Source organism: Lissotriton vulgaris, chromosome 7 (assembly GCF_964263255.1).
Source record: "Lissotriton vulgaris chromosome 7, aLisVul1.2, whole genome shotgun sequence".
In the NCBI taxonomy this organism is placed as follows: Eukaryota; Metazoa; Chordata; class Amphibia; order Caudata; family Salamandridae; genus Lissotriton; species Lissotriton vulgaris.
Window position 1 is genome coordinate 1,547,451,749 of NC_141695.1, and position 23,385 is coordinate 1,547,475,133.

Sequence of the window (23,385 nt, forward strand, 5' to 3'; positions counted from 1 at the left end):
ACCTCGCATCCTAGCAGGTTTTTATTGTCCAAGGGCGCGTCCCCAGGTGTCCACGCTACGGGTCAATGGTTGCTGGACAGTAAAATTAGAACCGGATTACTGGGCCCTGGTGTAGGAGCCCCATGACTATGTGTCCGCCATGCTCCAGTGTTGGCCACGCCCCCTGCATGTTTTTCCTCAAGATCATAAATTCCCATCAATATGTAGCACAGGTATGCGTGCAAGCACACAGACACAACATATCATATGTAAAAAAAATTCTATGTTCAATAAATCATTGCATTTCGTTTGCCTAAGGCTTTAACACCCATTTCACAGTCCCAGTTAACCCCAGACTTACAAAATACACAACATAAAATGTCATCACGATGAGCAAAGCTTTGATAGAAGTCAAAGGTATGATGTGTTTAACACATGCAGTGTACATAAAGCTGTTTAATATATGTTAAGTGATGCTTTTTCTGATCCAAGTCAATTATAAAAAGGGAGAAAAAAAACAACAGAAACACATTGACACAGGCAGGGCCAGCTTTAGGGGAGTGCGACTGGTGCAGCCGCACTGAGCGCTGACCTGTGGAGGGGGTGTTGTGACCTCAGAGGGGCACTGTGTTTAGCAATATCTTATGATAGGTGAGATGAGGGGCACTTTTAAAGGTGGTAGGGAGAGAATCCGAGGAGGCGGTCATGAGACATTGGGGAGCCAAAAGTGATTGTCGCACCTGGCGCCACTAGCTCTAAAGCCGGCCCTGGACACAGGCAGGACATTTTTTTTCTTAAATAGTTTTACAAATGGAAATATTGCAGAGCCGATAAATGAGCACGCTTTTTCTGCTATGAAAAAAAAGATTTTGATGAGTTGATGCGGGGAAGCAGTTTTTCAGCTTCAACTTCTGCCTGCTCTGTTGAAATGTATTAGTGGTTCCCATTTACAATGCCATTAGCTCTAACTCCAACAAAAGCGAGACCTATTGCATTGCAAATGCTTGTTACTCAAGTAGCAAACATGTTGAAAACTGAGTGCATTCTATTTTTCTTTTTACAAGTCAAATATGTTTTCTAATTTAATTGTTAAAGGCTCAAATGCAGACCAAAACTAATTTACACATGATACTTTTTTAGGAATGACTTGACATTGTTGTTGTCTGCACACCTGTTGCTGCTAACTATTTAAAATATGTTTAACTCCTTTCAGAGGAGTCACCTCATGATATCACCTGTGTAGTGTATCATTCCACCTCCTACGAAGTGCTTGCATTGCAGTCCACAATGGATTATTTCACAACTAAAAAGTACACTGAATCATCACACATTAAATTATCGTTCCCATACTCGAATATCAAACAACACGGTCGGATGCAAGTTGCCTGCTCCACGGATAGGGTTCCCTTATGGATCCCATGGAGAGATGCCCCAAAGAATATTAGAGGGGCACAGCCTGGCTTATCTCCCATGGTGGATTTTACTTGGCTATTTGATACTGAATCCATCCCGGTAAATAGAGGTTTCATTCTCAATTTATTTTCAGAATTAGAGTCACTAAAGCTGATAGCTAGCAAGGATATTTTAAATGTGATGATTTATGCACATGACATTGTCCCGTACTTCAGGGTCACTTTTTGTTCACCGATAGTGGCTAACTTGGTTTTGACGAACTGTGAGGGTTTTTTTTAAACAAGGGCTTGATGTAACATCTGTTATTGAATTTGATAAAAATCAAATTGCGGGCCCCCAAAGCCAAACCCTGAAAGTCTTGAAGGCTACTAATTCAGTGGCACTAGACGCATTGGGCCCCAAAATAGAGTATTCTGCGGTCAATCCTAAAGATATAGTGGTTTCCGTGAACTGGAGGGGGCGTTTAATAAATGTTGTACCCATCGTAGTAGCTGCCCCACAGACCCCAGACATAGAAGATGAATTAGCCCAGTGGAGCTGGGTTGCAAGAGCCCTGAATAATACCCATGTGAATGCAGTAAGGATTGCTCGATTGAGGTAGCCTGGGTGGGCTGCTCGTGTCCTGGAATATGGCTGGCCTGGGACCTAAGGAAACAAAATTAAATTCCTTAAAAAGTATGAATCCCATAATTATATGTCTACAAGAAACTTGGTCTTGTAAAGAATTTGAATGTGATGGCTATGTTGTATATTCGTGTTACATGAAGCGATCGGAAAGGGGACATGCCAGCGGGAGGTATCTATTCTGCTTAAAAACTCCATCAATTGGAACCAGAAGGTTTTTCCTCACCCCTCAAACCTCTGTATATGTTTGAAGTTGGCATGCTTGGGAGATTCTGACACGCCCATCTCCTTTCTTGTGGCAAACTTGTACGTCCCCCCGGGGAAAAATTTTGATCATCTTTTGCCCGTATTTTTCTCTTTCATTCAGGAAATAGCTACTAGGGAAGATTGCCCCTAGTGATAGTAGCGGGGGACTTAAATGCTAAAATTTCAAATTCTGCCTCTGAGATTTATGCCAACATTGATAAAGAGGAAATCTGGCACATCCCTAAAATTATATTTCCAAATAAACTAAAGACAGACAAGCGGGGGTTTCTCTTGCTTGATAGCATCAGAAGTTCGGATCTTGTTATCTTAAATGGGAGAGTGCCTGCCGATAAAGCAGCCCATTTTACCTTTCATTTTCAACATACTCAGAGCCTTTTAGATTATGTGATTGTTTCCTACCAAATGTTCGGGCTTGTGATAACTTTTCTGTTAGCCCGTCGGTATGGAGCGAACACTGTATAGTGGGTATGTCAGTGGCTTTCGATCTACCCACACTGGACTCAGGGAATGCCAGTCAGGGCTTGGCCACTTTTAATAAAGGAAATGGTCGATCCTTTTGGAGGCAAAAAAACACTGTTGAAGTAGGCTCCATTGTGAAGATGGTGTATGTCGAAAAGGAAGGTATTGCTCACTCCAATATGATATCCTTTTTTGAGGCTCAAATGAAGAAGATTTGTAACTTAAGCTCCACATCTTCTGAACCTCTCACGTATAAACAAGATAGGTCTCATATGATCGTTTTAAAACAGGCAATTAACCATCTTGTTCGAAAACAGCACATAAATTATCTCCTTGGTCGACAGCAGGAAATTAATCGCCTCAAGCGAGTGAGAAGTCGCCTCATGCTCAGCGAAAAAAGAAAGGAGCTTGACGCGATGTAGATAGGGCTGAGGGAAGCCGCAAGGGCCAAGGACTCGAGAAAATATTGGCTCTTGATCGCTGAATATTGTGATTCAAGGCAGAGAGCTACTCCGATACCGATTCCCGAAAAGGAATGGGTGGATTACATCTCTCTATTATATAGAAATAATAGTCCAGTTTCTCCCGTGTTGCCTGATGAGGTTAAACCTGCATCTGGCAGGAATTGATAAAGTACATAAAGATTGCTAGAATGTCCGGTGCACAAGGGCCGGATGGTATCCCAATTGCACTAATCAAAAAGGAGCCAGAAGCATGGGGTGATTTTTTTAGAGCCAATTTTTAAATATTGCTTCTTTATGAATAAAATCCCCCCCCCCCTCTTCGAAGGGGAGCATTATAGGCCCCCTGTATAAAAAAGGACCAAAAACGGTGCAGACTAGTTTTAGGCAGATTGCCCTCCTGGATGCCTCCGGCAAATTATTTGCAAAAAGCATATTATGCGACTTACAACAATGGGTCTATGATCAGGATATCCTTCCACCGGAACAAGCCGGTTTTTAGAAAGAACCATGGCACCTTAGATAATATAGCGGTTGTTCAGACAATTGTGGAGAAATATGTTTTCTCCCGAGGGATGCCAGTTTATACAGCCTTTATTGATTTCTCCACGGCGTTTGACAAGGTGGACCGCCAGAACCTGTGGAGAAAACTTGTCTCCCTCGGCATTCCAAATCATCTCCAGGGTCTGATCATGGCATTGCATACTGACACCTGGTGCCAGGTTCTAATGGGAGGCTCGCGAGGGTTAACATGCAAAATTGGAACGCATAATGGGCTTAATCAGGGTTGTCTATTAGCACCATTTTTATTTTCACTGTACATCGTTGATCTCCCTGGCGCTTTGAACTTGGCGAGAGGGGATGGCCCCAAATTTGGTCGAATGTCAGTTGGGTCTTTATTGTATGCAGACGATGTTCCAATATTCGATTTAACACCTATTGGCCTGCAACACCGTCTGGACGTTTTAAATAAATATGCAGATGTTCATTTTTTAAAAACTAACATTGCAAAAAGCAAGATCTTGGTTTTTCGTAAGAAGGGGCTCAGAATAAAGAGATGTTTAAGATGGATGCTTGAGTCTAAAAAAATGGAATTGGTTGACTTGTATGTATATTTAGGGAAAGTTTTTTCCAAAACAGGTCGAGACTTGGAGCATATTAAACACTGCGTTAGTAAAGCCGTATCCCAGGCAAGTGCATTAAACAGAATCTATAAAACCTGCGGGAGACGCCATTTTAGCCATGTCTTATCTGTTTTCAAGTTTGAAATCCCACCCTCCTTAATATATGCTGCCGAGGTGGTGGACATGAATCATTGGCTTATGTTTGATAAGGCAGAAAGACGAATTATGCGCCAAATGTGTAATTTAAATTCTCTGGCTGCCCCACATGTTCTGCGCCTTCAATTTGGATTAGTCTCGTCCTTTATTTTAGCCCAGGCACCAGTTCTTAGGTGGGGTAACTCTCTCTTCTTGGGGGAAGAGGGTACTCTAAGGGCTGCTCTGAGAATAGAAATCTTTTGCAATCTAAAAGCACAATCCACGTTTTTTAGGTCCTTTTTATGTGCAATTGACAGTTTCGGTCTTAGTATAACTCCCGCTTCGCCAATGCCTAAATCTGGTTTAAAACAGTTCTTAAAGAAATTTAGATCCCCTATCAGTTTAGCCAGAGACATTGCTTTAAGTAAATCCAGGCCCAGTAACGTGGCCGTCAGTGGGAGTACATTGGGGAATAAACCACAGCCTTATTCAACTTGGAATATCCCTCATGGGATTAGAAGGCTGATACTCCTACTGAGATTTCATCTGCTGCCTTTAAGAGACGTCACTGGCATCTGGGATAAAACACCTAGAGAGAAGAGAATTTGTGAACTGTGTCAGTTGTAAATCCAAGATCTTAATCATGTCTTATTTGCATGTTCAAAGCTGCAAAGTGCCAGGCGAGTGTTTTTAAAACCAGTATTTATCAAATTTAATATTCACTCTGCTCAGGATGCACGTTCTCTGGTTTTGTCACCCCCGAATGAAATGGTTTGTTTTAAGATATACCAATTTTTTAGAACCTTTTTGCCTATTTACTAGAATTTTGTCTAACAGTAGTACTCTGGTTTCATCTAGTATCAACTGATTGTCTATTTAATTGTTTCATGTATTCATTGCATCATTTGCACATTACTCAGTATGTATATAAGAAATTTTATTGGCCGGTTATGTGAATGTTTTACGTATTATAGCATTATTTGCACATTTCACACTATGTTTGATATCATGTTATAGTAATGTATAAGGAAGGAATTTTGTACTGTATGCAATGTTTGTCTTTTTAAATTGTTAGTTTGTTTTTGTGGACCTCCGTAGAAGTTCCAAAACAAAATAAATACATTGAAATTGAATTGTTCTCTTAGGTGCACTTTATGCAGAAAACAATCATTTTCCATTGTTTTTCACTGCTGCAGGATTTTCTTTAATGGTTTAGTCAGGGCTCAAAATAAAAGTCAGTTTGAATTGGCTTTGCCAGTGTTTCTGTTGTATATGTCATGATTATACATTCGATTTCCTTGATTATTTTCCCAGATGTAAACATCTTTCAGTAACATGGACGGAGCACAATTTGTTTCCTCCCATATAATATATCACACATGAGAACATTGTGTGAAATGGATTTTTCTTTTGTTTGCACCAATGAAATGTTTCTCTGATATGATGCTGAGATATTCAAGCGCAAAATGTATGGATGAGCGGGGGCATTTAAGGGATGATAGTTAGATGAGACATCAACAGTGACACTTGGAAAGTGTCTTGTAGTAAATGTTAAGTGGACGTAGGGAATCAAAGGTGATTGGTTCATTGGCGATTTCTTTCATACTTCATTGGCATTTTGTTCAATAACTAATTTGCAATATTGCATTTTGTACCAAGTTCTCAGGTGTTTTGGAATTCCCTCACGTGTGATCACAAACTTCCAGTCGGCACACGATGCCAACGAAAACCTGTTAGTCGAGGAAATATACAACGAAAGTGGCCAACCTATTGACTCTCCAGACAGCGTATGGTAAATATGACTACCTTTGCCTTGACGTATGCTTGAGCGGGTGAATTGGAAAAAGGATTTGTAAGACCCTTCGCATCACTAAAAAACTCACCCAGCTTCCACTAAACACCACTCATGTACAGCATCACACAGAGTATGTGAGGACATATGTTTTAATGAGTGGATGAATGAATAGTCCACTTGTAATGCTTGCAGCTGCCGAAGGAGGTCTCAGCAGTCTAAAAATGGATTAATTCAGAATGCTCTAAGGGATGAAACAAGTATGATCAGGAGAATGGAAAATATTGTAAAAAGTCTGAAGTGTAACTAATTTGTAAGATGTTAGATTGGTATGGTGCTCTGCTGTTACACAAGTGATTTATTTCATTCATTCATTTATGAAAGGGACCATCTTTATACACTAAAAAACACTTTTCCTTATACCCAGTCACCTCTATCCATCACCAAGAATAGGCATTCTAGAATGTGTGTTTGTTTAATGACGTCTGATTGGGTTTTTCAGAGCTATAGTGACATTATTTGCCAAATGGACCCCTTAAAACTCACAAGACAACTTTTAAGAATTAATCAAAGAGGAACAATGTTGGTATTGAAAGAGGATTGAATTAGAGCTTGAATAACTCTATACTTGTGTATGGGATTGCCTCTTTCAGGACACATTTTGACTATTTTTGCCTCTAGAGCTGTAAAAGATCTTTTCTTTGCAAGTTATCAGGGCATAAGTTTGGGGAGGTACAGGTATCTCTGCAGGCACAAAAGAATAATCTTATAAGTGTATCTAGCACTGGCAATCTCCTTTCCACTTATAAGGCATGGACCTGATTCACACTTCTCTGATAATTCTACCCTAGATATACGTATATTACCATTTTAGTTTATCAGTTATACTTCTAGTTAAAATCCCACTCTGCACTGCCACCAAGTTTATTGCAGCAATGTGATTTTGTCATTCCAAATGGTGCACAAATAGATTAGGCTTGCTTCCTATGTTTAAGGGAAATTATAGATGTGGAGAAGGTTTGGTCCAAAAATTGTGAGATTTTGAGGCTTGATTATCAGCAGGGCCACTGGAATTATGCGATTGTGCGGCTGCAGCGACTTTTGCATAATTTTAGATTTGCTGCAGTTGTTACATAATCCATCATCTGCTGCATAATCTTCAGATTTTAATGAAAAAATAGTTTCTATCTCAAACGGCTCAAATGGTACCAAAAGTGCAACAACATCTGTTGCCCTTTGCAAAGCTGACCTGTTTCTGTTTCTTATTGTTATTTTTGGGTATTAAACTGGTACTAAGGAGGTGCAACCAATGCCCAGACAATGTTACCAAGTTTAAAAATGATGAAATAATTAAGTAATGCTATTACAAAATGTGCAACTTTATGTCACCTAATTTGCCTTTTCTTGCTGCATAATTTGCTCAACTCCTAATTTCCCACTAGGCTTTGTGTGCATGCGCGCGCACGCAGCCATGCTTCCTACAGCACCCAGACACTCTCCGGAAGTGGACTCTCCCCTAGGAGCGCCGAAACACATAACAAAGGGGAAGGTGAAAACTTCCCTTTTCATGGCTGTCGGCGCTCCAGGAGGCCTAGTAAATCAATTTAAGGATAGAGGGGCTACTTCTTTTAAGAGCCACCCATAGCAGGCAGTGTGAAACAAAACACTCATGAATGTGTCAATGAGAGACTGTGGATGTGGCATTATGGGCAATGCTGCTGACTTTGGAACTGGGGAAACAGGTTCCAGTCTTGATGCTCAAGTAAAGCGCTCCAATACTTTCCGGTCGAGGTTGCTCACAAAACTGTAAAAAAAAATGTATTTTCATCCTAAAGAATAGGCAAATACTTTTTCTTTAGTGGAAATACTGTTTTGTTCATCATCTCAAATGAGGGCACCCTAAATGCACTAATTCAGGCTTTGCACTGTACAAAGCAACTCTTGTGCTTGATTTAATAGCCTATACATTTGCTCCATTTATAATTATAACCTAGGCCTCAAATAGGGTACATATGACGCCTGACTTGCTTCTTAGATCGCTAATAGCATTTTTATGTGAGGGTCGGGTAGAGGGGCTAGTAAAGTTTCTCAGTTCATTTCTAAAAACTCTTTTTTTTTAATAAATACTTTGCACATAATCTGATGTACCAAGGTGAGGTGCTTCTTTGTTTTCATTTTTTTGAATCTTGACTATATTTTTCCATATTTTAACATAATCTGCGCTGAGTGATTGACATGTCACATATCTTCAAGGCTTGGCTCATGTACGACAGTTTAAGAGCCAGAGCCGACCCTTAGCTCAGCTGTCCCTAATAAGTTGTTGGTTCGCACACCTCTGCCTTGCACCATAGTCAGGGCCACTGGAATTATGCTGCAGGAGAGGACCAAATTATGCGTCAGGGTTTAATTATGCAGCAAGAAAAGGCAAGTTATGTGGGGTAATGCTGCACATTTGGTGATAGTATTACTTTATTATTTTGGCATTTTACATATGCTAACTCTTTCTAAGAAAATGTTTCACCTCTTTAGTCCCAATGTAACACCTAAATACAACAATAAGCAACAGAAAGGTGACCAGGTTACCTTTGCAAAGGGTCTTCCACTTTGCAGAAACAAAGTAAGTCTTAGCTGTAGTAACTTTTTATCCATTCAAGCTAGAATCAATTTTTGGGGGGTTAAATCCTCAAATTATACAGCAGATTATAGATTATGTGGCACATGTGGCAAATCTATATTGATGTGGACAAGGCCAAGGCCGCAAAATCTTATAATTCCTGTGCCCTTAGTACAAAATGTTAGGAGCATATTAGCAAGAACCTCGTTCAAATTATCGCCGTTTAGCGGCAGGAAACTGCCGCTAAAACAGTGATAATGGGCTTGCTAATATGCGCTATAGAATTCCAATAGAAGCCCAGGTTAGTTGTCATCCACATCTAACCTGGGCTTCTATTGAGATTCTAGAACGCATATTATCAAGCCCATTATTGCCGTTTTAGCGGCAGTTACCTGCCGCTAAAACGGGGATAATTTTAACGATGTTCTTGCTAACATGCCCCCAAGTGTTCTGTCAAGCATAGGTATTTTACTAGAAGGGGATCTTCCCAGTACAAAAAATATCCTTTAAGACGTTTCCCACTGTGTGTGTGCTGTACAGTGCACAGTGCATCACACATGCAAAGTTTGAAACATATGGAGCCTTTCAAAAGTTCCTCCACTGTTACGCCTGCCTCGAGGAGACGTACTTTTGTGGCTCACATACCTGTCTATAAATGTTAGTAGATAGGTATTTGCCTCAAAACCAATGGGTGAGTGCATGGGAACACCCATGTACCACCTATGGCACACCCCCCTTGATACCAAGTAGCACAATGAAGGGCATAGTGCTTCTTTGCGCTACTGAGGGAAACTTTCATACACACATCATGCTTTACATTGGATTGTACATCCCACCACAACACTGTGTGCTGGGTTTGTGTCACTTTTGTGATGCAAGCTCAGTGCAAAGTGTTAATATATCTGAATCAGAATCTCTAGTCAGGTACTTGCCAATATTATGATGACGATTTGTGTACTTACTGCAAGCTAATGTAAGGTTACCAATTGACCAATGCGGAGCAAATGCTGCTGTACTGTGTCAAATCAGAAGGTAATGAAGATGCCAAAGAAAGAGAAGAGGCCTCTAAAGCATGAGAGAAAAGTGGCATGAGCTTTGCATTGAGCATTACAAATTTTGCTAGACATGTTCCGGATTGCAAAGAAAGTCTAAACTTGCTCCACCAGCTATTCTTTAGTTATGGTTCTTCAAGTACGCTAAATCATAAAATGTACAAAGACCTAACATTTCAAAGGTAACTAAAAATGTAGCTAGTTCATTTCAACTAAATGCACATTAGTGTTTTTATCAGCCACGGCCTGTGTAGGGCGTGCCACCGGGCGGTGACGTGGCACAGGGGAGGGGCAGGGTGGGTGGGTTGTAAAATGCAGGAAACAGATGATTTTAGATAAATACTGAATAGAAAAAAAAATGTGTTGCTCGCGCTGCATCTCAAATGTGATGCAGCGAGCGCAACAATAATTTTTTTTTCCCAGTACCTACCTGAAATCGTCCGTTTCCCGCATTCTACAACCCCCCACCCTGACCCTCCCCCGCCCCACATCACCGCCCGGTGACACGCCCTACACGGGCCGTGGCTGTTTTTTATCAAATGGTAGATTAATTTTAACTCTCTGCGGCACCTCATATTTACCTGCAGCAATGTTCACAGAAGCATGTTTGAATCATGTCTTTGAATGTCATGCCCCTCACCCAACATCTATAAAGGAGGCACTAAATCCATCATCCTTATCAACCATGCAGTCCAAAAGGGTGCCCGGCACCACAAGGCAAATAAGAATACTTCACAGCTTTGTCCCGTGTATTAATTGCTATATAAATTCAAGAGGACCAAACAACCACATCATTTTTCTGGTTTTATACCATCACAAGTGGTTAGGTAACGATGCGGCCTGTTAGTGGTAGCAAGGGTGGTGCACCTGGCCTAGCCAAGGATGCCTGCCCCATTGCCTTTTGAGGATTGTCTAGGAGGTCAGACAAGTGGGGCAGAGGTGACAGGGAGTGCCACCTGTGATGTTAACTTGTGATTTTAGTCAGGGCCATGGCTTTTTTTACTGTAGCCAGTGCAAAGGCGACACGGCCCAGTTTTCTCTGCATTGGCTGCAGTTTAACAGCAGAGACACAGGAGGTGATGTGAGGAAGGCTTGCAATAAGTCTAATCACCGGCAGCCAGTCAGAGTAGCATTCCAACTCATTCTTCTTTTGCCCACCATGCCACCTCTGTTTGAACCCAGCCATATGCAAATCAGTCTTACAAATGCTCAAACAGGAGCAGTCCACTCTGAACTAACAGGCCAGGTCCTCCATGAGCCACACCACAAGTAACCCAAGACCAGTTTCGCCCTGATTCGGACCCTTCAGTTTGTAGCTTGGTTTCAGTGGCACAGGGAGCAAGGGGCTCATGTATGGGCATACCATTGACACTCAGTGCGTTACATAAGGCTCACAAAAGGTGATGGCAGAATGCTAGCAGTAGGTATAACCATTGGCAATCACTTGGGATAGCATTCCAAAGAATTGTTCATTTGCCTACCTGGCCAACTCAGTTTTCACCCAACCATATGCAAATCTTCTCGACCTTATTCGGAGCAGTCCTATCTAAACTGCCAGGTTCTCTCTGAACCAGTACACAAGCAACCCAGGAACAGTTTTGCCCTGATTTGCTCAGAATTCTTTTGAAGTGTCTCCCTGGGTTTAGCTCTGTGTGGTCTCTTCCTCTGGGAGAGGTTGGGGGACAGTCTGTGCCACGGAGAATGAAACTGGTCCCAAGCAGGCACTGGTAAAACTCTAACAGAGGCTATTGCAGAGCAGAGGCCAAACATTTAGTCAATGTGTTTGTTCAGGAGCTTATCATGAGGTAGGAAAAAAGACAAGGAGACAGTGTGTAAGATGATGGATGAGGCAGAAAGGCAGCAGAAATTAAAAAAAATGGGTGGAAAGAAATAGAGGTGCATACAATGAGGTTGGGAGGAGAAGGGCAGCTATGGAAGTAAGATATTAAGGAGGGAAAGAATGAAGGGGTTAGACTGGGATATGGCATAGAGAGAATAAAAGAAGAGGAGAGACAGTAAGAAAATGAAGTAAATAGGAAAGACACATAGGAAAGGAATATTGGAGAGTAGAATAAAGAAGAAAAGATAAGAACCGGGATTGGAAAGTAAGAAAAGGTACTGGATAGGAAAGGAGAAAAGTAGGAAGGGCATAAATAATAGAAAAGATGGAGAGGAAAGGAAATGTGGGAGGGTGAGGGTTAGGGGAGATTTGAGTATAGAAAGAAAAGGAGGCATGTTTGGAGAGGATGAGTTATGGATGTGAGATAGATAGAGGAAAAAGTGAATAAGCAAGAAAGGGTGAGCAAAGAAAACAAGGGGAATGAACCATACAAAGTAGAGGAAAACAAGAGGGAAGGAAAATACGATAAAATTACCAAAAGGGGATAGGTAGACCTAGAGGTGACTAACAAAGAGGTTGGCGCTAAGGGGAAGAACGAAATGAGAAAGTAGTATAGTCAAGATATTGATTTGATAATGTAGGGTTGGAATGAGAGAGAACAGGGATATTAGAGAGACTTTGTGGGAGAGAGAGTAGGATGTAGATTGAAGGGAGGAAACAGAATGAGGATGAAATGGAGCACAGTGGAAATAGAGAACAAAACATAGGAGTGTAAGAAAGAGCAAGGAGAGAAACAAACTAATCAATGGAAAAAGGCGATAAGTCCAAGCATGGAGATCAAGTGGAAGGGGACGGGGATAAGAAAAGGTGTGAGGAGGAGATAAGACTAGCTTGGAGAAAGCAGATAGAGAGGAATTATAGGCCGAATATTATGGCACAAGGGGCATATTACCAACAAATAGCGATAATTATCGCTATGTTGGCTTACCGGCAATATTTTTATCGCCGAGCTGCGGCGATTTGTATCGCTTAGGAACCTTGCTATTATCAAGGTTTATCTCCTAAGCGATAAAAATTGGCCGAAATGCATGAATATCGCTGAAAAGTCAGCGATATTCATGCATTACCGAGCTAATGCTCTTAGCCATATTATCCACCTACCATTGGATAACATGGCTAAGAACTGCTATGGGGCAGGTGTTACCTTTTGGAGATATTCGCGCTTGGCGTGAATATTTCCAAAAGTTGGTAATAGGAGATAGCGATATTAGCGACTGTTTCCAGTCGCTAACATCTTGGCACGTCCACTTTGCATGTCATTAGTGATAAATATCACTGACATGCAAAGCGGGGCCCAAGATGGTCGCTATCTCCTACTAGCTGTCGCTAACTGGTGTTAGCGACAGCTAGGTAATAGGGAGATAATTTTATCTCCGCTTTCTTGGCTTTTAAAGCCAAAAAAGCGGAGATAAACCCCCTTGATAATATGCCCCAAGATTATTTGACATCCATGCTCAGGGGTGCAAGAGCCTTCTACGCCCCAGTAATGGGTGTCTTTATTACCGACCCAGAGTTGTGGGGGAGGGGAAAGGCTAATTTGTTTCTGGTTTGCATTAGAGTCGATGACACATTTACTGGGCCACTGATTTTGGTAGCTTGCACACCGCACAGGCTTGCATATTAAGCTGTTACTTATCATCAGTGCAGGCAGCCTTAGCTGCAGTGCACCATGCACCTTTATTGCTGCATATAAAGAAAATAAATTAGAGGGAACATTGCTCAACATTGCTGCATAACTTAGTCCTCTTCTTCAGCATAATTCCAGTGGGCTTGATTATAAGTTCAAATGCAATAGTACTGCTTACGACTGGGGTAGTACACAGTGGGATATCTACAACAGCCAGTAAATAACAGTACTCCAGATCAGAGTGCTCACACCATTGAAGGGGCTGACTCATTAGCTTTTACCATCTCCCTATCGCCGCAACAAGCACTGAAGGGCCTGATTGTCTATAGATCTCCGGGCCCAGTGGGTTCCTTTCTTAATGATCTCCAACAGGTCATGTCGGTCCTTGTCCTGAGATCGGAGCAATGCTTACTTGCGGGAGATTTTAATTTCCATATGGACGATCATAATGACCAAAATGCCATCAAACTGTTAGATCTCGCATCCACCCTGGGTCTTTCCCCCTATCTTTCCGGTCCGACCCACGATAAAGGCCATACACTTGATCAGGTTTTTTCCACCACACCTATCATGAATGTAACACTTCTGCCAATTGTTTGGTCTGACCACTTCCTCGCCCATTTTGAAATACCTTCTACCTTGGCTCCCCCGGCTAGCGCCACGAGACAGCAGGGCAGCAGCTACAGGGCACTTCATCGGGTGACCCCAGATATGCTCACACATGCTCTGGTTGATCACCCTGTGGCTTGCACTGGGGACCTGGAGAAAGATCTGGAGAGCCTGCAATCCTGGCTTCTTGCCAGATTAAATGAGCTCGCTCCCGTACAGCCACCCAGGTCCGCTGCTCGACGAGTTTCTGCCCCCTGGTTTACGGAGGAATTAGCCCATGCCCGTAGGCAATGTAAAGTGGCGGAGCGGGCTTGGAGAGTTCAGTATGAGCCCGAGGCCAAACAACGGTATAAAACCATGATGAAGTCATACCATGAACTAGTCCTTCAGTGCAAGAAACGGTATTTTGCCAAAAGGATTGACGATGCTGCCAATTCCTGCAAGGAGATTTTCTCAATCGTGCGCGAATTCACTAGCCCCCGGTCCATCTCCACTCATGGTGCTCCAGCGGAGACCTGGGCTAACACTATTGCCAATTTCTTTACTACCAAAATTAGGCAAATCCAGGTCTCCTTTCCGCTGAGAGCCCCAGATGATGTGTCTGCGGTGCCGATTGAGACAGCTTCTCTGTCTCCCTCAGGCCCAGCCCTGCTTGATTTTCCTCCCCTCTCGGCTGCCACATCTTTAGCCTTGATGAGGAACCTTAAGTCGGACTCACCATTAGATCCGTGCCCTGCAAATTTTCTGGCAAAAATGGCAGATGCCATCAACCCCATAGCCAATCCCATCCTTAATTCATCCCTGAGCGAGGGCTTTTTGCCCCAGACCTGGAAGCAAGCCATGGTCATCCCTCTGATTAAGAAGCCCAATCTCGACCCAGAGGCACCCTCCAACTACAGGCCAATCTCGCTCCTTCCAGCACTGACTAAGATCTTGGAGAAACACGTGCACAGCGTGCTTTCCAACTTCCTGGAGTCTAATGATCTACTCCATGAATCCCAATCGGGCTTTCGCTCCAACTTAAGCACCGAGACAGCGCTCTTGGAAGTCTCGGAGATCGTAAAAGAGGTGTTCGACATGGGAGGCAGGGTGATGTTAGTTATGCTAGAACTGTCGGCGGCGTTTGACACCGTCCCCCATGAGGATCTCCTCACCAGGCTCCGTGACATCGGGCTAGGGGGGACGGTGCTCAACTGGTTTTCTTCCTTCCTGGCCAACCGCCGCCAGACGGTCTGGGTCCCACCCGGATCCGCCGAGATGCCGCCATTGGGAGTCGGAGTGCCTCAGGGCTCTATTTTGAGCCCCACTCTATTTAACATCCTTATGACCCCTCTGGCGACATTGGCGGAGTCCTATGGGGCCCGGATCGTCTCTTATGCTGACGACACTCAGCTCCTTTTCACCTGTCGCAAGAGCGAAGAGTTCGATGGAGCAAGGATCCGTGAGTGCCTTGGGGCTGTTTTTAGCTGGTTTTCACACAACAGCCTTAAGTGCAACTCGGACAAATCTGAAATACTATTCTTCGGATGCCCATCAGAACCAGATTGGCAAGGATGGTGGCCTGCCGACATGTTCCCTCCCACACAGTCCTCTAAGTGTGCCAAGAACCTGGGAGTTAAAATTGACAACGAGCTTTCGCTCAAATCCCAGGTTTCCACTCTTAGGGGAACATGTTTTGGGATTCTCAGAATGTTGCGCAAGTTTTTTCCCCTTCTTTCAGAGCAACATCGGAGGATCACTGTTCAGGCCCTTATAGGGTCCAGATTGGACTATGCCAATGTCCTATATCTGGGCCTGCCTGAATATCTCCTCCAACGTCTGCAGGTCACCCAGAACGCTGCTGCGCGTGCCATTTTTGGCCTTCATCGCCGCACTAGCGCCTCTAATCTCCTTGTATCCCTCCACTGGCTTCCGGTGCGGAAGAGAATACTGTTTAAGGCCATGACCCTTGCCCATAAGGCCTTGCATGGTAATGGCGCCAAGTATCTCCAGAGGAGGCTGGACTTCTATCGACCTGCACGATCCCTCAGGTCAGAAGCCTTGGCTTTGGCTCGGGTACCACGCATTAAAAAGGCTCGGCTAGGCGGCCGGTCTTTTAGCTTCCTTGCTCCTCAGCTATGGAACTCGCTACCGTTGTCCCTGCGAACCACCGCAAATCTGCTTGTCTTCAGGAAAGACCTGAAAACCTGGTTGTTTGCTGGATAATTTATCCCCTCCCTTGGGCCCCTTTCTGTTACTGTTATGTTTCTCGCTCTTTTCCATGGTCTGGAGCTCAAAGCGCCAGGACACTCCTTTGGAGTAGCCGTTGCGCTATAAAAGTCCCATTTTAACATAACATAACATAACATAACATTAGATACTGGATGCTGGAAATACTTCCTATTATGGGTTTTTGCCCAAGGAAGAATGCATATTATGCAGAACCAGTATTTATCGAGCTGCAGACTTTGGAACTGGGGAACCAGCTTTGAGTCTCTGCGTTGGTTCAACATCTTGTGATTCTGGGGAAATCTATGATCTCTCTGTGCTTAAAAATTGACTGTGAGCTTGTGTAATGTAACTGGTGCTCATGTGAATGCTCCAATGCCTTTGGTGGAGCTCGCAATATTGAAAACTGCAATATAAATCATTAAAAGGTTCTTAAAGGAAAGATGATCCTCACAGTTTAAAGCTAAGAGTTATCATTTAATATATGTGTTGGTTATTGACACAATATTTATGAAAGGCTACTGTTGCAGTTTGCCTCCATTTGGTTCCGGGGGATTTTCTAATATGATCTGCATCAACATGGGGATCTCTTCACAGCTCTCTAAAGTTATCTGAGCAACGAAGGACTGAGGTAAGGGTTCAATTTGGCATTTATGCTTTTTAGTCAGTGAATTTCCTTCCTCAACTGAGTTCTTATCTCAGGTATAATTTGCCCACTTAAAATGGTATAGTTTCATGTGAGCTATTGAGTTATGAATGCAATATCATATTGGACAAAGAACATGGTTTCCACCATAATAGCACTGGTATATATTTGCCTAAATACCTACGTGACAACTAATCATCAAAAGTCTCAGACCTTGCTGTTTGGCCAGCGGGACAACCAGGCTGCATAAAGATTGCAACTGTAAATTAGCAAAGATTTTGCTCTATGTTTATATAAGTAATCTGCTCCTCCAAGCAATATTTAGTTCAGTTTTGAAACAAGTATTGACAAAGCCAATAGGTTACAACTCTCTCTCATTCTTGGTTTCATTTATACATGTAATGGACACTGATAACACTAGTAAAGCTGTGCTGCCTTAGTGAAAGGAGGTATTGACTGGCAGTTGTGCCATTTTTCAAATATCGTACCATGAATCATTTTGACATGAGTTTGGTTTAGTCTAGGATTGCATTTGTAAAACACCATTCAGTAACTTTGTTTAAACACATTTGTTCCAGACTGTGTACTCCATTATGATACTTTGCTATGTATACGTCTCCCTAATAATATAACCTTAATATTTCACATTTCACCAGCTCTTTAAGATGTTGGAATGACATCTTCCTGTCAAAATTCCTTGCAACCAAACTTAAGGAACATTCTGTGATGTAGAGTAATCCTTTCCCAGAATTAATTTTTCTTAGGTTATTAATTTAACGAGACTACAGTCAACTCATACAAATCATATAATTTGGTAATAATGACACTGGGTTTTACATATGTAGATCACAGAGGTTACACTCATTCTCCCTTACGCTCATTGAGTGCTACATGCTTGGACTTCAATCAACACCTGGAGGAGTGTGGCATTTATTAATGCTGCTTTATTTGGGATACTGGTGGTTCACCTATGACCCTGTGATCATTGCGTCTATCTGCCACCAAATAGGCATAGCACCTCATTAATGTGAGTGATTTAATCAATTTAATTCAGGTCTAAATGTATGAACCTGGGAGCCTTCTTCTGATCTAAAATGAGAGGGATCCAGAGTTGGTTTCAGAGCAGAGCTTCGTAGCAATTTGTTTTTTTATGTGCGATTTGTCTGGCCTTTCACCTTTTATAACACTGTGCTGTGTCACATTGCCATTCAGTGGCAGAGAGTGTGTTCTTTCAATGAACATACATTTTTAAATTGGTTGCACACAACTGTATTATTAAGTTTCTAGGAGGCCCATGGTAAATTGGAACATAAACTACACCAGTGGCATGGAAGTTAAATGTTGGATGTGGTCTGCAATGTAAGTTTACACCACTCAGATGCATGAAAATGGTATATGGGTACAGACAGAACCATTGAAGTCTACCTGGCTGGTGTTAAAATCACCATCTAGACAGCTGATTCTAACGTAGATAAATGCTGCTATTTTGTAACTACATTTCCCATGAGCAGGCCTAATTTAGGATAAAAAAAGTCTTCATAATGCTAGAGAAATAATTACAAAATGCTCCCCATTTGTTATTAAAAACCGGAAGCGGGCGGTGTTTGCTACGAGTGGCAGGGCAGTGAGGAGGGGCAAAAGGGTCACATAGGGAAAGGAGCAAAATAAAAATATTCTCTTTTTTTTTTTAAAAAACCTTACCTTCAGCTGGCGGCATCCTTCGTCGCTCTGCTCCTCTTTTTCAGGCTCAGGCTCTCAGCCTGACCTGCAGCCAATCTTGAAGTTGCTCTTGCATGAGATTAGCGTTCCAGGACAGACTGGGTGTCTGTGCTTGCTTTCTCCAACCCCAGCAATGCAGCTGGGGTTGAAGAGAGATTCCCTGAGCATGAGGGTTTAGCCAGCCTGAGATAGCCGGCCAAACCGTCATGCGCAGTGAAGAGAGTGCACTACCACTCCCTCTGTGCTGTCCTCCCCGTGCCCCCCTCCCTCTCCATGATTTGCCAGGAAAGGAGAAATAAATTGAGTGTTACTTTATTTCTCCTTTCTATATGTTTTTGAGAGGGCAATGATTTTCCGCCATAGCAGAGGAGCCGCTGCTGTTGAAAAAATAATTTAATAGGGAAAGTAGACCTGATGACGGTAGTGCCAAAAAAACTAAGAGAAAAATTGATAAAAATAAGTTTGCCTTTCGCCCCACTGGGGTGACTAAAATAATCATCCATTAATAGGGGTTAATGACAAGCCCCCAGGATACAATGACATGTGTATTTGTAAGGCACATCTTCATCCAAGGGTATCTTGGCGTTGAAAAACAGGTGTTTGCTGTCTCCCAATTCAATGGCACTCATTTTATCGACCTCAGAAAGATGATTGGACACACTGGAACCATGAGGTTGAACACAGGCCCCAACAGTGGACGCATTAGTCCTCTAAGCCACTAGACCTGGCTGGATGGATAACAGGCAGGCTAAAGTGGTTTCAGCAGTCACCACTTAGCAGTTATGAGTCCTGTGGCGAGGGACAGGAACAAACAGAAACAGAAAGGAGTGCAACAATAGTACTTCCTATGTAGTGGGGATCACAAATAGAGGTCTCAATAACTGAAATCTCTAATCTGAAAGCCACACTGACCTTCATTCGCACATCCAAAGGCCAGGGCCATCTTGGATGAGGGGCTCAAGGAATATGTGCAGTACTTTAGGTAAGAATGTTCTGTAAATGGAGGTGAGAAAGTTGCCAGGATTCAGGATGGGGAATTCTCCTATCACTGGCAGGTGAACAGGACAAAGCAGCCACCCCAGCTTCACCTCTCCAGAGCATTTGTAGTCTTAGTACGTTTTGCTGTAAAACCTTAAAACCCCATATTTCTTAATTGTCGTGTCTGAGTTTAATAGTCTTTGCATCTCTTTTCCTATGATTTCTTTTTCTGATGTTTCTAAATTAGTGTGAGAATTTTATTGTGTTGTGTTCTTAACATTAAAGTTATTTTGTACTACTTGAACGTAGCACACATTTCTCTGGGTAATTGCCTGCTGCTTGTGCCATATCTACCAGGGCTTGGGAGAGTTTTACTTAGAACTGCATGGTAACCGACACCAAATACATTTATTAATCTGTTAAGAGTATCCCTTCTAAATTAATATTTGACTTTCTGAAGTTTCACAACTCAAAACTCCACCCATGGTCCTCCTGAAATGAAGGGACCTTGGGGTGTTGTGTTCCTCTCTTTAGTTTTCAGCTGCATCACAATATGTCTCTCCAACTATGTCATACTGGACTCAATCACCTCCTCCCTCAAAATTCCTTAATGGCATAACATACACTGCAGCTTTTGGTTGGCCCTCCAATGTTCCCCTCAGTGATAGAACATACTCCATTCTCACAGAAAACCTCATTCATAATGTGAGCACTAGAACATATTATGAATAAACTTCTTCTGAAAACATACTCAGTCTAAAGCAAAATTGAGGTGCATACTAGCTGCAGGCCAATTCCACTTTTGCCAAGCAGTTCCCAGACACAAAAAACCTGTCTGCATGTTTTAGGCGCTCTAGAAGTTAGTGTTCTCCATGGGTGAGGAGTGAAGAAGCTCTGCAGCAGGCTTCCTTACAGGCTTACACTCTCATATGGAATACAGATGTCAGGCCTTCTCCAGAGCAGTGTTGATCTTCAGGAGGTTTGCTTACAATCATGCTCTGTCTGCAGAATGGTTCCATTTATAGTATTTGTCTTTCTTGCAAACGTATTTTGTGGCTTCCTTTTCGTTGTAGGAATTTCCATGTATGGAATGAAGGTTGGCTCGTCCGAGATGACCTGGGACCAAAATACAATGGATGGCAGATTTTTGACGCAACTCCACAAGAGGAAAGTGGAGGTACTTATATGTTAAATACTAAAGTGCTGATCTTAATGTGCCGGCGAAACACTTTATTTGCTCAAATTAGAACCCGTGGGTTATCCCTGACACCATAGTCAGATACAACAGCTATCCTGGAGTTGGATGAAAAGCCCAGAAATTGAGCCAATGGCCTCATAATGTGCATCCTCAGAGTGATGTAGGATATGCTACAGGAGCAAGAAATATACCTGAGTTAGGAGATATGGCATTAAAAAATATTTTGGCATCAATATACAATCATAAACTTCCAGAACATTTCCCTTTTTTTAATAGACATTGATTGTAGCTGTAAGGCCACAAGTAAGATGTTCTCCCTTTTTCAGCCCAGTGCGGCTGCCTGTATTTAAATGTTAGGGATTTAAGTTGTACTAGAGAAGGAAGAAACTACTCCCTCGAATTTAGGTTGCTGCCATGATGAGTATGAATGAAGTATAACAAGGAGAACATAAACATCCCTTTCTCTTCAGCAGAATGGATTAAAACATCCCACCAATAGTGCATTATATATACGTACACCTGTGCAAAACTTTAGTAAACATATCATTATCTTAAAGTATTGAAATGTATTGGAAGTCATTGACTTCCAGTCTCATATATCTATAGATTTTCTTTTTTCTTATTCTGAAATTAAAAATGTCAGAGGGGTCTCTGTGGAAGGTTTGCTCACCACTGTGACATATTGGTAAATAAAACATAAAAAATAGAAACATTACACCATTATATAGCTATTGTGGACACCTAATCAATGGTGGTGTGAAAGTTCTTGAAATGTCCATCACATTGATTTGCAGCTCGCTTGCTACTCTGAGGGTATTCCAGTTACATAGTATATATACAATAGAGAATAGGACGAAGAGGGACATTAGGGGCAGACAAGAGCTTTGTGTTCAAGGTAAGGGTGTCAAGACTCTTTTTCTACATTAGGTATATTTTGCCTGGGACCCACCTCACGCGAAGCGGTCAAAGAAGGAGATGTTGACCTGCTCTACGATACCCCTTTTGTGTTTGGTGAGGTGAATGCTGACAAGGTTCAGATGGTTGAGGATGAAGATGGCAATCGTGAAAAGATCTATTCTGATAGCAGGGCAATTGGCCAGAAAACCAGCACCAAGGCCGTGGGCAGTGATGCACGTGTGGACGTCACCAACACCTATAAATATACAGAAGGTAAGCACGTGATTTGACTACCAATTTCAAAATGGTGGTCAAACAAATCTGTCACTACACAGTCTTCTTTCCAGCAAAACTGTATAATAAGCCACTATGCCTTCCAGTCAACCTGTCACAACACCCTGTAGACCTGCACTTAGGACAGGTTCACAATATTGACTTCCAGGATATCGTCAAGGTAAGTAGATGTGGAGTTAAGAATAATACATCTGTACTTTCCTATGGATGCTTACCCTGAACGTATGTTGGTTGTCTATGTTGATATTGATGTAACAGTAACCCCAACACACAACCCTTTGCACATTCCAACAAACTTTTTGCTTTTTAGTGTACCTGGCATGTGAAACTCTCTACATCTCGCCCCACTGGAGCATGAACACTCCACCTCTAATTAAACATTCTACCTCTCAGTATGTTTACCACTTTTTGCATCCCATGTTCCCTTTGCCCACTGTTCTTGCTAAAAAAAAGCTTACTACATTAGTCATTGTACTCCTAGCCAAGCAGGTCACGGTGCCAGTGCCAATTTAATATACCTACAGGCATCCCTAGACATTATGTATGATATCACTTTACAAATATAACCCATTCCGCTCAGGTTATTCTAGTTAGCATCCATAAGCAGGTTATGGGATGTTATGAGCTGTCCTTCCAAAATCACGCCATGATTGCGCATCAGAATAGATTCCAAATCCTATTTCAAGGAGGTAGTCCTGGGGAGTTTGAACCATTGTGTGTTTCAGAGACTTTGCAAACAACCCACTATACACACCAAGGATCACAAGGTATATTGCAGATGACCCTCAGATACGATTCAGAATGCATAGCCCTACAGTACTATGGCCATTACTCTACAGAGCCTTGCTCTTTACATTGGAAAGGTATGGAGAAGAAGTTGTCAACATTAACCACAGGGCAAACACTGACGCAGGAGAATGCCCTGTCGTTATTGTTGTTTTCTATTTTTTGGGGGGTGCCGTATGCCCCCGCTTCCCTTCCCACCTTTCCGACGGTCATTTGGCAAACTACAGCTTTAGTGCTGTTTAATTAGACGCAACAGTGTAGGCGGTGAAATGCCTCTCGGCTACAATGGCGTGGCGGAAAGTCCGCTTATTGTGGAGATGAAGTATCAGAGCTTACTTTGAACTTCACTTACGCATTCACTGGGAGTGAGAGGATGTAGTCAAAGGGGCCATTCTGTGAAGAGTGTCACAATAGATCTGAAAACCACAGCTGTCATCATCACACCAGCAACATTCTAGAATGTATATTGTTGGGGATTTTTAGTGATTCTGTACTTGACAAAGAGAATTTTCTTTTCTACTTTATGCTCAGAGCCTCCTTTAACCCCTTGGCTGCGGCGGTAATTCTGCCGCAGCGCTAGGAGGGAGGGGGGGCCGCGACACG

At 42.5% G+C, this 23,385-nt stretch overlaps 1 protein-coding gene across 1 annotated transcript in view; it reads left to right on the top strand.

The window, feature by feature from the left end:
• The window catches only part of LOC147705980 (protein-glutamine gamma-glutamyltransferase E-like), a 101,775-nt gene that overhangs the window by 52,663 nt on the left and 25,727 nt on the right, over positions 1-23,385 (top strand). The window contains exons 7-9 of the mRNA XM_086932436.1: positions 6,122-6,254; positions 20,681-20,784; positions 21,733-21,975. Coding sequence (XP_086788562.1) covers positions 6,122-6,254; positions 20,681-20,784; positions 21,733-21,975 — 480 coding nt within the window. The remainder of the gene's footprint in view (positions 1-6,121; positions 6,255-20,680; positions 20,785-21,732; positions 21,976-23,385) is intronic.